At 30.6% G+C, this 15,737-nt stretch overlaps 1 protein-coding gene across 1 annotated transcript; it reads right to left on the reverse strand.

Moving 5' to 3' along the window:
* Positions 1–56: 56 nt before the first annotated feature.
* Positions 57–13,563, reverse strand: LOC130901874 (uncharacterized). The gene is made up of 10 exons (XM_057813520.1): positions 13,452–13,563; positions 11,357–11,913; positions 7,392–7,573; positions 6,640–6,873; positions 4,940–5,603; positions 2,029–2,267; positions 1,514–1,972; positions 983–1,195; positions 533–922; positions 57–213 (listed from the first exon to the last, which is right to left on the reverse strand). The coding sequence occupies exons 2-10, from the start codon at positions 11,748–11,750 to the stop codon at positions 58–60; spliced, it is 2,931 nt and encodes a 976-aa protein (XP_057669503.1). The 5' UTR covers positions 11,751–11,913; positions 13,452–13,563; the 3' UTR covers position 57.
* Between the last annotated feature and the right edge of the window lie 2,174 nt (positions 13,564–15,737).

The following is a 15,737-nucleotide window of genomic DNA, read 5'->3' on the forward strand; positions in this document are numbered from 1 at the left end:
CGTATAAAAAATTTTCATTCTAATGTTTTAAAGGTTTAATGAAATAAAACAACAACTTTAAGCTTTTCCTGTAAATCTATAATATTTTTTGTAATGTTCATACACAACTTTGAATATTTCAGTAGAAGCAGTGGATAATACCCTCATTAAGTAAGATATAGCATGTTGATCACATATAGTTAACAAACTGTACAAACAGTTATTTAAGTGCATCTGAAAATGAAATTCTTTTAATGCATTTTCAATAAGGACCAACTAAAATGAATATTACGAGAGAACTTCCAACAGACAATAATAATATTAAAAATCTGGATAAAAGTTACTATAGTTATATATAAAATAATAATTTTCTACAGACCAGTATTATCTCTGTATTATTTATCTGGCTAATTAGGATAAAAAAAATTTGATAAAGAATAAAGGAACTCAAAACGTCAATTTAATGTCTTTCAAAAATTATTAAAAAAAAACTAATTTTAAAACAGAAAAGACCTAAAATCAAGAACACATTTAGAAGCATAAAAAAATTTACCTTAACTTTTGGAAATATGTTTATCTTTTCATACTGTTCCAATGTATCGGCAATAATGTACATAGCGATTCTGGACATATCTTTTTGGTGGACAACTAAATTTTTTGTTAATTTCTCTAATTGGAAAGCACAATCCGATAACTGTTGAACGACTTCTTCCTCAGTTGTTTCATCCGCGTTACTCTTTGAACAGAGAGTTTTTAATAACATTCTAAATTGTTTCAAATATGGTGGTAACCTATCCATAATAATAGATTTGCGGTATTTCAATAAATTTGATAATAGAGATATTGCTAAGGTATACGATTCTTTGAAATCTATTTGTTCTTTATTCAATGATATTGTAGCACTCAATATTAAAACATCTATTAAAGATGGCGATAGATGGAGCTAGAAAAAATATATAAAAAGAAATAAAGCTGCAATAAAATGATTTTATTTCTATTTTACTTGCTTTGTCTGCACTATTGTTATCTCAAAGTTGAGTATGTCTTTGCTATAATCGGCATTTCTGAAATGGTGAATGATTTGCGATATAAGTATTTCTAGCGAATCTAATAATTTTTTTGTTTTGATAGAATTTATGTTTGAAGTTAATATCGCCACCCAGGTTTTCAATACATTTCCAAACGCCTCGTGTTTGTTTTTAATCAAAAAACTTTCCTAAAAATAGAAGTGTTAATTAATTTGAGATTAGGAGATTTCTTCAGTAATGCCAAGATTTTATGATGAACTATGAGTTATATCTACGCCGAGCACTATTTTATCTTTGTCTTTAGCTCTCCTGGATTCTTGATACTAAAATAAGCCTGGTTACTATGAAGGCAGATAGGCTAGCTAAAAGTTGGACGAAGAGAGAAGATGCCGAATAAATGGTTATTCTGGATTGGAAATGGTAAAAAATAAGTTATAAAAAGGAAAAGAGGTTCGAGGGTGGTTAGCTAGGTTAACTAAGTTTTGGAAAATAAAAGATATACTTACTGAAATGAATAAAAGATCTTCCATGATTGAAAAAAAATCTTCATTAGAAACACATCCGACTATTAGAAGCATCAATGGTGAAAATTCGTCGAATCTTTTGTAAACTGTTTGGTTGTTTTTGCACACTTTCCATATTTTCAATGGTAGATCATCTACGTTTGTTTTTAAAACAGTTTTGTTTTGTAAAACTGTATTGAATAGCTGCAAATAACTGGACTTATCAAATTCTTCATATTTTTGTAGCGAAAACTCTAGATACGATTTTAAAATTGTTTCTAATTGTGAAATTTTTTCAGTTTCTTCTTGTGCTATGAACATTCTCATAGTATACACATATCCAGGTAATAAAAAATCTTCCGGATCACTTGTAAGAACTAATTCATATATTTTGTTGCATATTATCAGTTTAAAATTTTCAGCCATACTTTTTATCTCCTTCGGTAATTTTAGTTTTTTATACTAAAAAAAATTATTCGTTATTAAGTTCCCTTTCCCAATCAACCTTAAAAAATTACCTTGTTCAATGTATTTAAAATACAAATAGCACAATACATGTATGTGTATATATGCAACTTATCTGCCATATGCAAAACGAATGACTCAACATTTACTACTTCTTCTCTATCTCGAAACAAATTTTCTATTATCAAAGTAACTACACTCTTCCATTCAATGAAATTGGTCAAGACTTCATCGCATAAGTTGTTTATTGTAAATATATCTTCTAATCTGTATTTATACTGTTGAAGGATTCCTAGAGCATTTCAATTTAGAATATATAGTATACTAGTGTAAAATTATGATAATTATACAAAGTGTTTCAAAACATGTGCATTAAGGTTCTCTTAGTAAAAAATTTTCAAGATAAATGGCGACGAGGAAAAAAATGTGTATAGATTTTTGTGCCGACACAAGTATCAAATTAGATTGATGAATCAAAATGTCAAGAGAACTCAAACATCTTTCAATTTTACGCCAAAATGGTACTCTGCGCAAAACTTGGTATTGTGTACCGTTTACGGAATTTTTGATTTGAAAATTTTGAAGTGAGAGCCAATGCTGGTATGAAGTTATTAATTACTTGAAAATCACAAGAAAAATATTAAGAACATGAAATAAAATTTCGTTAGAGCAAGTATTCAAAATATCCCCATCTTCACGAATACGTAATTCTATCCTTTTTTAAATGGTTAGCGATCATTAAAATGATATTGGATTCTGTCTTGCAATTTTGACGAGAATATACTTTTGTAGCATAGACTTTTTCCTTAAGATATTACCAAACTGTGCAATGTCAATGCCAAATGATTAAAATCCATCGATTCGGAAAATAGTTACTCATCTAAAATAGATTGTTTCGCTTGTTTAGCTTCAAATCTTCTATAATGTTCATATTTAATTGAATAGTTTTTAATTAGTAAAAGGTGCGTTGATCTAAACACACGGTGAATCTTACTTAAGTAATTTATACACTAACACTTCTACTCAACTATTCACAGCACTAATTTGTTTGAATACACCGTTTGGTTTATTGACATCAAATTATTTACTGATTCTCTCCGGTTGTTAGATACTCTTATATACTATCTCACTTTTGAGAATTTTGTATAACTAGAAATTTCGAATTTTCGATTACTGGAAATTTCTAATTTTCCGTAAAAAATTAAAAAGCCTTCTTAGAAATTGTCTCTATAGAAACAATTACACCATAATATAAGCGGGTAACAAAAGCATACACAGAAACAACTGGCGCATTCCCCAAACTTTAACTTAACAACAGAACCGGCTTCAAGGTCTATATTAGTGAACGAGTTTCATTATGAATGTGTTGGTCACACTGTTTTACGTCCAACGAAAGTTATAACAACATTTATCAACAAAAAGCTTCAATAGCTCCTATTTTATCAGTGAAATGGCGTCACATCATAAAAATGTAAGTTGTTTTTTGTTATTGTACAAACAATATAGAGTTTTTTGGAATAATGTATTAAATTTGACAAACTTATATCCTGATCCAGCAAACTTACAAGTTTCTGCGTATTGTTTCAGCAAGATAAAGCGCCGCCCCATTAGCAAATGAATGCTCGACAGTATCTGAACCAAATTTTTCAAATCGGTGGATAAAGAGGCGCGGATATATAGAATTAGATTTCTTTTTGTGGGGATATGTCAAAAATATTGTATACAGAACTCAACCTCTCAACTTAGATGACTTAAAAAAGATGATGACAAAGAACAACCGCCACCACCCGAAGTCATCCATTATTAGAACAACATTACCCTGAAAAGAGGTTGGGGAAGCTTGATCGACCTTCTTAACCTGCACTCTTGAAGGTAATGAAACTACGTGAATTCTTTCATAGGAAATCAGAAACCTCAATCCTACACCGGATTATATCCAAGGCGGATAAGGATTACTCACCCCTCATCTCGCATCTCCAGAATATGACTTGAATATAGTATTGGACTCCGAGAAGCTGGAACAGTGGTCATGAAAGGCACTACACGGTAGACATCATCATGACCTCAACCAGTCACATGTTGACAAAGAAGCTTCAAACAGACTGCTTACTAACGGAAATCTCTTTCCATAGACTGAAGGTTTCATGATGGCTATCCAGGATTAAGTTATTAACACGAATAACTACAAGAAAAATGTTTTTAAAGATCCGAATACTCTATTAGACAAATACAGAAAGTGTCAACAAACATCAGAGACCTTGCAACATCTGCTAGTAGTTAGGAATACTGATTTTCTACACTGTCATAATCAAGTGTGCAACATCATCCACCAGAAACTGACCAACAAGTTCGGTCTTCTTAATACTTATACACCGTATTACAAGTACCAGCCGCAGGAGGTGCTCGAAAATGACAATTTTAGACTCTACTACGATAGGTCCATTATCACCAATAAACAGGTGACGAATAACAGTCCTGATATCGTGGTGGTTGATAGAAGAGTCATTTCAGTCCTTCTTGTCGATGTAGTTATACCGAACACTCACTCAAAACGTTCTCAACAAACACCAGGAGAAACTGACCAAATACGCGGATCTCGCAATTGAGATTAAACAGATGTGGATATCCAGAAGGCTGTAATATGAACCGAGCCTAATCCTTTTGATACTTTGTATCTGGGATAGGTAAATAATATCGACTCTAAGCTGAGTTGTGCATAAGTTTTTCGCATAATAATATAAAGTTCTTTTATTGTTAAAAGCTAACACAGATATTTTTATATAATGTGTGCAAAATAACTAACACAAAGAAGATGGTTACGACCCATTTCCAGAATCCCTCAACAGAGAATTGTGAGAATGGTGCTGGAGGGAGAAGATGATGTAGTGATAGCCAGTGGGTGAATGCTTGATTTTAAAAATTATTAACTAAAACTCATAAACACCGCATATTATTATCACTTACCTAAAATTATAGTTTCTAGACTGACTTGTAGATTCGTATAATTTTTTTTAGAAAATTCCGAAGTCATATCCTTGTGCAAAGAAAACAAATAGAGAAGAAAATAATTTTGTACCGATTGTTTACAAAATAATATGGGAAATTTTCTTGCGACTTCTAGAAGGACCAAAACTTTTGATTCTTCAAATGTAACTTCCAAATTATTTTCGATATCTATTTCCATTATTCGTTTAATTTTTTTTAAAGGTGTTATATCTTTATTTTCTTCTTCGAATAAAGCATTCGCCATTTCATTAAATATTTTCGTGCTTCGCATTTTTTTCATTTGTCCTTCTTCGTTGTGTTTTCTTTTTCTATTTGATATCAATCTATCACATTTTGCGATGACAGTATAAACAATAGCATTCAAAATAGTTGTGTTATCAAAAATATGTTGAATATTCTGAAAATTGTCAAATTCATCTATCAATATTTCAGTTAGAGCATTTATTGACGATTGATCCATTAAAGGTAACAAATTGTTGCTCAAAAATTTATTTTGTAAAATATATTTCCAAATATCGTTCAAATCTCTTGTTAGGTATCTCAGTAGATCCTGTAAAACTTCTTCACTAACTTTTTCTTCAAAAATATACAAAGCTTGTACTTTCTGTACAAATAACTTATACTACAAAAAAAAGCTAGATTACTATCAGGCTACTTTTAGAAAAATATTTTTATGTATACTATATAAGTTAGGGTAGAAAGAGTATCAAAAGAAAGGGCTAGATTGAGACACTATTTCTATAGATAGAGAAGACTGAAAGATTCATTATAAATTTTTCACCCCTCAACATCGTTATCATTGCCTGTATTTCAATTTAATTAGATAATGTATTCAAGATGGGGCAATAAAGAAGACATTGAATGGATAAGCTATTATGCATAACTCTTCAGTATCTAAGAAAGGTTCAAGAGACAATATGTAGCACTAAACTAAAGTCATATATGGAGTATTTCTAATATATACATATATTAATTTTGTGGCTCTTCATTATTATTTTAAAATAAGATTTATTTTATTATTATTTAAAATAAGAACAAAAGTTGTAACTAATATTGATAAATACTTATTTTATTAATCAAATGAAGAAAACTCCCAGTTCCTTGTTTTACATATTCGTGTGCTTATTTGCACAGTAGTTAGTATATAGTAAATTCAACTCAAAATAAGTAGAAGTAGGTACGGTAGGAAAAGAGTAATTTGAAATATCCGGAAAACAACCATCTATAGAGAAAGCACGGAACTATAATGGAAAATGTAAGAAAATTAATAGGAAAAACAAAAAATGAGAATTAGAAACGAGCACAAAATGAACAGTACAAATATCAATAATAAATAAAATAAAAAGAAACACTTAAATTGGTATGGATATATGATGAAAACGAGTCTCAAAGAATGGTCAGGAAAATAGAGGAGGTGGAAAAACCGAAAATGAAGACCCAGGACTGACCAGATAGAGGAAAAATAGATGAAGTGAAGAGGAAACAAGTCCTATTTACAATAAGCGTGAAGTTCAAAATACACACAAAACAAATAAATGAGAATATTAAATCCAATAGGGAAGAGATAGTTTAGTAAATCTAGCAAAACTTATGATTGAATTATTCCTCGAACCTAAAATCTATTTTAACCCATACCTAATAATTTTTTTCCGACTTACCAACAATTGTTTACAAGATACTTCTCCAAAGTTAGTTATCCTTTCAGATATTGAACACCATTCGTCAATACTCAAATAAGGATGTATATAAGTTATGTTGCAAGCGGCAAGATTGTAATCCAAAGCAGAGGCTTTTGTTTTATCTTCTTGATTCAAAGAATAATATTTCAAAATGATATTCATTTCGGCCCAATAGTATCCCATATTTAAAAAGGATCTCATCAAACTACAATTCTGAAACATGGTTAAATACTTAAACATTATTTTCACTACTGAAATATGTATTTACCCTGATTATGCCAATTTATGACTTATATAGATTAATTGATAAAATACTAGAAGATATAACAAAATGACAAAGATAAATCTAGAGATGAAGAAAGACATTTTTGTAATATAATAACCTTACATCAATAATAATTAATTAGTAGCTTTCACAAGGAATTTAATTAACATTCATTCAAGATAATATATGTGATGTTAAATATTAAAATTTAAATTTCGTCAAAATCGTAAAAAAATTGTATACGTATGGCGTTACGGAAATTTTTCAATAAGCAAACCCCAATTATTTTTCTTTTTTCTACCTATCATAGAGTCGCGGTTACCTTTTTTGAAAAGCCCTGTATTGTTATCATAGCCTATTCAAAATTGGATAATCATGTTGCCAAAGCAATTATCCCTTCTGGGTGAATACTTCTAATGTCACTCATGATTAAACTTCTTAGGACGGTTTTTTAATTGTTACTTACATGTTTTCTATTTAGGAGGCCTGTTCCTAAATTATGTAGTATGTCTTCCAATTCCTTTTGACATTTTTTTGTCTTTTCAACTACATTAACAGCTACAGTATGTTCCGCTACTCTAATACTTGACAAAAACGTTCCCATTAATTCACTCAAATATTCCAAGTGGAAGCAATATTCTATTTTAGCTACAATAAAATGTTTATACAAATACAATGTCACTTATATTGACATATTGGAAAATCACCTGAATGATTTATTACAATATTCTAATAATTAAACATTTAAACAATAATTTTTCTAGAAAATCGTAGCGAGATCGTAGAGGGAGGCCCAATAAGGTAGTCATAATTTTTTCTTGTATTATGTAAAAGATAGACTATGTATAGAATATTTTTTACAACTAAACAAGATAAGAAGAAGAGAATTAGAACCGAAACACGGTTAAATACTTAAACATACAGTTCCATTATTTTCACTACTGAAATATGTATTTACCCTGATTACGCCAATTTATGACTTTTATGATGGAATAACAGATTAATTGATAATTTATGGGTTCAGACAAAAATGTGAGTAGCTTTTTTGAAAATCCCTTGCAACTATGCATCGAAGTAAACGGAGAAAAGGATCTATTGTGTCCCCTTTCCCTGCTGGGGATGCTCAGTGTTCACAGCTGATCTATTAATCCCACATATTTCAGAAAGTTCAGAATGTGTGATAACTCTAGCTGCCAAAGATATTCATATTCTATTTCATACGCTTCCATGTGTTATGCTGTGAAGTTCCGTAGTAATTCACACTTCAAGAGCATATGGATTGAGATTTCGTTTTGTACGTAGCAGAATCTGCACGTTGTCCTCTCTACTGAACCTAGCATGTGTCCACTGAGGCAGCAATGCTCTGATAAGACTATTCGTAGATTATTCTTACTTACGTTGATTCATTAAATAGATTTTCTTTGTTCATAGTTTCTCACGATTACCTTTGCCTTTTGATTGTTACAGTAAATGATTTGTTTCCTATCTATCTTCTTTAAGTGTTATCTCTATTGTCTTATAGCCGTTTCCACAGAAGGCTTCAGGTCCTCTGTTGTGTTTACTCGTCCCTACTTTAGCAAGCAGTAGCGTAAACATCTTCCGCAAGAAAATTATTCAAACAGAAAGGAATGTGCCAAGAGACAATTTCAATGCGTTACGAACGAACGAATTTGGTTAGTTTTAATTGTAATAGTCAAAATAACATATATGTGATTAATGTTATTAAATGAATGTTAAATATAATTTCTCAAAAGAAAAGTAAAAGCACTTTTTTCATCATCTTTTAATTAAAAAATGGTTTGAAAAAAGTGGTTAAAATGATAGATATGTAGTGTGTAGGCAAATAAGAACGGCCATCGGCCATATGTCAGGAACGGATTTTATTACTGCTTCAGGGGGAGAAAAATTATACCAAAAATGGTTCCGAGAAACAAGTAGAAATTATTTTTAGAAATTCAAGTCCACCGCTAAAAGGAATATTTAAAAATATAAAATCAAAGAAGCAAAATTTTTATTTTATATTATTATATATTATATATTATTATATATATTATTATATATTATATATTACCCAATTAAGTGGCAGTATATACGATAATCGAATTCTTCAACAAATTTTTCATTAGACAAGGTTTAGGGCCGGTTTTATAGTACATTAAAAGGAAGCTTCAAATTTAAAAATCCCATTAAATTAAGTCGCTTGTTTCATAATTGCCATTCAGCCTATATATTTTTCCAATTTTAACTTTGAGGTAAAGTCTAGCACATTAAAGTCTTCTTCAGCGGCAAACGTAGGCTATGTTTGAATTCTAATCTGACTCAGATATCTTTTTGAAAAGTTAAAAAAATAAAAGGTTTCTGACATAATGGCTAGATATCAGGCTACATAGTTAGAGTTCAAGCTCATCTGAAGACGAAAAATATATCTACTATTTGGAAATTTATAACAGCTTGTATTTTTTTCGAACGATTTCGAGTTACTAAGCCCATTATTGAATCAATTTCGGGATGAATCGAATAGACAATTTCCCGTTTACAATAGGCGCAATCGATTGAACCTCATTGACAGAGTATTGTCAACCTCCTTTTAACGTCTTAAAGGAGCTCTTACTTGAGAGAACTTTACAAATTACTTAGGGGACTACTTCACTTTAACGGCTAAGTTAAAAGGCCCATTAATCTAAAGGAACCAACCGAAGTCTCCTCAAATAAGAGTGGGACCTTATTATGAAAAAATGGTTCTGCTTAGCCGAGTTTTATAAACTGGATGTTGTTTGAAAGTCCAGAAATACAAAATAAACAAATTCTAATCAATTTGATAAGCAACATAAATACTACAGGGCGTTGTTTCATATATTATAGATATTGTGATTTCTCTTGACAAACTTAAATAGAAGTACAAAATATTAAATAGATCTTTTAAACACAAACTAAATAAACATTAAAGTAGCAAAGACCGCATGTCGATATTTTTAGAAATGTGTAAATGGCGGGTATTATTCTTCAAACGCCTAGTAATTGTGTTAAATTTTTCCTTATTTAAAAATATTATATATGCTTCCCAGCGAATCGAAGCATAAAATATGAGTAAAAACTTACATATTTGTCAAACAACAGCAAGTAAAATTTGAAAGAAAAACAAAACGTGTATATAAAATAAATTGCCTGTTGAAAACAAGTGAGCTAAGACTTTCACATATATGTCAAAAATTACTCATCGTGTTGAAGTTACTATTTAGTTATTGCAGTTATTAGACTCTTTTAAGAAAAATATGGCGATATCACAGCAAAAGAGTTTTCCTGTGACTCGCACACGCAACGTAAAAGTCGAACGGTGGAAAATATTATTAATGTGTTAGGGTACGTAAGTGTTTATCCTCATTCAAGTACCAAAGCAATAGCCGGAGAACATGTCGAACTATAGTCCGAAATATTTTAAGGAAGCACATAAAACTAATTTAATCATACATATTTTATTCATAACCAAGAATAATATGTGACTTTTTGAAGGTCAATTTTTAAAGAACAGTAACCTATCTACAGGGTGTTCGGCAGATCGTTGAACATAGGAAGATATGAACATATAAGCTGGGTCATTTTCTATCTATTCAGGCAATAAAAAAAACCAGGTCTTAAAAAACTTTTTATAGAATTTTTTTTTGTTTTTTAGAAATTTTGTCACTTCTGTACCTCTGACCCCCTGTAACTTTTTCATTTTTATTGCTAGACCCAATTTTTTTTCTTTATTAGAATCTTGGTGAATGGCATGCCCAATAAAAATTAATATTGGTCGCGAATTATTGTTAGAAACTAACTTGTGGACCGCCGAACTCCAAAGAAAAGATAAAAAAGATTTTAAACTTCAACTTTAAGTTGCGTTTAAAAAAAGTAAAGGTGATAGGAAGCTTCTGATTTTTTAAAAACATTGCTAGAGTGTAGGCTTTCTAACTGTATGTAATTTGTATGTAACTGTAAGAGATTTTTTGATTTGTTATATTTATTTATTAAACTTTACAATAAATATTATGTGCTCAAAATTTGTGAAAAAAGATTAAACTTTAAAGTGATTATAAAATATGTATTATTTTTGTATTCGTATTATATAAATTAATTGATTTATGTAAGTTATATTATTACAGTTATCCAATTACATAGAAAACTATACTTAATATAACTGATATGTTAATTTAATTTCTTGAAAAAGAATATCACAATTAAAATGGAATATATTATGTTTTAAACTAAATTTTAGAAATTTATTTTTTTTGTTCCTAAAGGGTAATTAAAAAATAAACAATATGTGATATTATATCACAAATCATATTTTAGTAATTTTTGAGACGATGATTATAATTTTTTATATTACTGTCAAATATCCTATTGTAGTGACAAAAAAACTTTTTCATGAAAAATAAAAACAAAATTACTTACCACCCAAAACATTTAGATTGTCCACAACTTTTTTCAATGAGAATAATAGAGTCTTGAATACGTTGATAACTTGCCAACTGGCCAAATTCTGGATAATCCTAGATATTGACGCCAGGATATTCGTTGTTAATAAATCTCGAACTTCCAAATTTACTTTTTTCTTTTTCTTATTTGAAACATCTTCGCAGTAGTTATTTATAACAGTAACAATTTTAAATATTAAATTTTCAAATCTGTGTAACTTTGAAAATGTATCAATAATCATCAGTAAGATCTTTTCATATTCATTTGCGTTACCTTCTCCCATTAACGTAAATTGTAATATTTCCTCCAATTGTGTTTGAGTTATTGTAGGATCTATTGGAATCATTTTTTCCAATATTTTATAATTCATAGTAGAATTATCAGAGATTACCGAATTTATCAAAATAATTCAGTTAGTTATTTCATTTACTGTGGACTTAAGATCAAGTTTGGTTTTCTCTAAAACTTCCAGTAGCTCCAACAAATTTTTTTGGGGCGATAACTTATTAAAGGTAACATTTCATACTGGAAACCTTAAAAAAATTAGTTATTAAATAGGATCAATATGGGACCAAGTACTCTAAAATTGTACTCTGGAGGAACTTATAGTTTATGGAATGGTTCTATAGTTATCTTTATGTTTTGTCTTTATTAAGGTATTTATCCAGAAAACTCTAGTTTTAATTCTTATTTTTATGTATGTTGATATCACTGAGCAATGTAATAAGACATGGTAGCTTAATAACCATGAATCTAAGAATGCTATAAAATAATAAAATATTTCAATTAAATATAAGTAGTATTAATAATAAAAAATATAAATATAGGAAATACCAGTGAGCAATAAAACCAGTTAGCTTGTGTGAAACTAGATATAATAATAAAAAATGGAATACATCAAGCCCCCAGAAGCGTTTAACGTACAAGAGCCACACGGATGGCCAAAATGGAATGAGATATTTCTGTTAGCTTCAGGAAAAACACTGCAGATGAAAAAGTTAAAGTAGCATTACTGTTAAATATTCTTGGAGAAGCATGTTTAGATATTTACAATACATTTGATAAAACACAAACCACGAAACTACAAGAAGTGTTATCTTGTTTTGATAATCAATTTTTACCCAAAAGAAAAGGAATGTTAAAACATAGTGACAATGAAGCATGCTGAGTTATTAAATAATAATGCATGAGAAATACAAGAAGTGAATGCCAATAAAGTTTGCCCTTCTAATAATAGAAATTGTGCAATTTGTCAACATAAAGGTCATTTCACTAACGTTTGTTTTTTCGGGGACAAGCAGTAGCAACAACAAGATAATGTTATTCAAAATAATCCTAAACAGGCAGAAAACAAGAGACAAAAAAAACAAACATCAGAAGTTCAGGTTTTAGCTATATCTCAGCAACTAGGCCCCGTAAGGGTTTGTATTCCTATATCAAAATGAATCATTTATTGAGACCTCTCTGGTAGAACGTTGTGAGTCGAATATAGAAACACCCTGTATGAATATTAAAAAGGAGAAAAACCACACTGACAATCTAGCTATTCTATTTAAATGTGTCCAGACAGTAGCATCATTGCTTATTAAATCATCTTAACAAAATAAACATTTACAACTTGATTTGTTAGTGAAGCTTCTCAAAACATCTTCAAAGATTTGAAAAACTAAGTTAAGACGTAAAAGATCTTTGATAATAACAATTCATGACAGTAATCGTAGTAGTATAATACTTGACTATATTTTTGATTGCACAATTTTTCAATTCGAAGCAAGTCACCCTGAACTGAGACACTATTTATTATTCTATAAGGAACATGTTTTCAAAATTCAATTAATAACTCCCGATATTTAACACGTTATTATATGAAATGTGGACATAGTTATCAGCTTGCATTACATCAATTTTTCAATACTTTTTGATAAACGTGTTTTCAAATACAACATTATTGAAAAATGCATTTTAACATTCTCCTATACATTCCAAACTAATAGATAAAATCATAGAAAACTAAAGCAAAAAATACTCTCAAACGCAAAATTGAATATGATTTTTTGTTAAAACAACTTACCATTTAAAGTGTATTTCATTACACTGAAATCCAATTTCACCATAACCTCAACTCAAATATAAATACCGTATCAAAGAAACATGTATTTGTCAAATGAAAGAATGATACGCATGCCTCAGTAATTCTTCTTATGCAAGTTTTACACTTATACTCGGATGTCAAACCATAGAGAAATATACTTATTTGAATCACGTATGTATCACGGTCTTATATAAGTATTTAAGATCTGGTATGTATGGTTGAATATACAGGCTGATATATTTCCAAATTCGTATTTTGAATGATCATGTAGTCATTTTATGATTTCAACTTCTCGCAATTTATTGAAAAACAAAATCTGAAGTGTGAAATGGAATAGATAAAGAGTGCATTCCACTAAAAGTTAACGGCGCCTGAAATACTCTTTTGGGAGTTCCACATAGCGACTACGATTGTAGTGGTTAGTGCACGAGTTCAGGGGGAATTTATATTCCACCTGCTATGATTTTCCCTCAGAAGAAATTCAATGCAGCATTGTACTACGGAGCGCCCGTTGGGACTTTATGTTTGTACAATGAATCAGGTAGGCAGCCTCTTATGTGTGCTTTTTCGAACCCCTAAGTAAGTACTACGATGGAGCAGCAGCTCAATGGTTGGAAGAAAATCCAGGTCGTGTCATTACTCTTTATCAAGTCGCGTCACTTTTTTCTTCCGCCTACAATAAAGCAGCAACACCAGCGATAGCTTTAAGCGGATTTAAAGCAACAGGGATCTCGCCTTTCAACCCGGATATGTTTCCAGAACACATGTATTTGCCCAGCACAGTAACTCACGTACCACTTGAGGCCGATAATGCAAACAATGAATCCTTTAACCCGGGTGAACGTTCCACTGCAGCAGAAAATTTGAATGGAGAAGATCCGCAGTCATCTTCAACAGGTACAAAGCCACACGAACACGGAGAGTCTTCAGTTAATAACGTCAAAAATGTTTTGTTGCAAATTTCACCTCTTCCTAAGGGAAATGCAAGAAAGTCCAGAAGAAGGAAGGCCAATAATTACCAAGATATTCTTACCACGAGTCCATACCTCCAGAGACTTCGAGAACAAGAGAATATTAAGAAAGCGAGGGAGGTAAGAAAAAATAAGCAAAACTCAGTAAAGAAAAATGTGTTTGATGTTACCTTAGAATGTGGAGATGAAGAAATTCAGAAAGAAAAGAAGACCGGAAAATTAAGAAAGAGTGAAATAAGTGAGGCGGTTAAAATCAATGAAAATGAGTCAGACTAAGAAGAGCCTTTTAATGAGGACGACGACGATGATTGTGCAGGAGTGTAGAGTGCAGAGTGTGCAGGACTACCAATGAGGGCTAAGAACTTCATTTGTGAATTATGTTCTGATAATTGATCATTTTATGCTTAGTATGTAAGTAAACCCACGTATATGCCAACTTGCCCTGTATGGTAGGGCAAAATGACGTTATGACTTTTTTTATTATACATTTATTATTTTAAAATAAGTTCTGGTTTTGTTTTCTACTTGAAAATATTAAAATAGAATGTTCTATTTATATTATGGAGCTTTTAAAATCATAATACCTTTTATATTTTTCAAAATAAATCGATTTAATCTTCGAGTATGTTGACTTGCCCACCTCTCCCCTATCTCATGCGAGAAAGTAATCATTAGAAGGCAATCCAATTATAATAAATTGGACGTCATTATACGCCGTTATTTAGACAGATGCACGTAAATAGACCAGTAAAATGTACCTACCTGTAAGGGCATTTGGTTTAAGCAGGTTTCACCAGTCGTGAACTGAGCCCTTTTGGTATCCCATTCGTTTTTTTCCTGGAAAATGAAATTTTAACGCATAAACAAAAGAAAAAAACCATTTCAATTCCAAAGTATCTTTATAAATAATAATGGTAGTCAGAATCGTCTGAACTAGAGTCATCATTTGATTGTATTATGAAGGGTTGTAAAGCGGGTGATACCACATACTCATCTCCTTCTTTGATAAGGTGCTCAACACAGTTTTTCCAATCTTTGACAGCAGGTACTACTATCTGAAGATATATTTAATTCAATATCAAATTTCGTTGAAAAAAATAATTTGGATTGGAATAAGCTCATTGGACTTTGCACAGATGGCGCACCTGCAATGATAAGTGTACTGAAGCTGAAAAGCTCAAGGGAAAAAATCCCGCAATGGTTAGTACACATTGTGTTATTTGGCTTCCAAAACTTTGCCACAGAAATTACGCCAGACTTTGGACTCAGCTATAAAAATTGTCAACTACATGAA

This window comes from Diorhabda carinulata, chromosome X, assembly GCF_026250575.1.
Source record: "Diorhabda carinulata isolate Delta chromosome X, icDioCari1.1, whole genome shotgun sequence".
Taxonomy (NCBI): Eukaryota; Metazoa; Arthropoda; class Insecta; order Coleoptera; family Chrysomelidae; genus Diorhabda; species Diorhabda carinulata.

Excerpts from the sequence above, each read along its gene's own strand:
- LOC130901874 (XM_057813520.1), bottom strand. The coding sequence starts at position 11,750 with ATGAATTATAAAATATTGGAAAAAATGATTCCAATAGATCCTACAATA. Across the intron at positions 5,604-6,639 it reads TATCTTGTAAACAATTGTTG|TATAAGTTATTTGTACAGAA; the intron begins GTAAGTCGGAAA and ends TTTTTTTTGTAG. Across the intron at positions 1,973-2,028 it reads TTTTAAATACATTGAACAAG|TATAAAAAACTAAAATTACC; the intron begins GTAATTTTTTAA and ends AATTTTTTTTAG.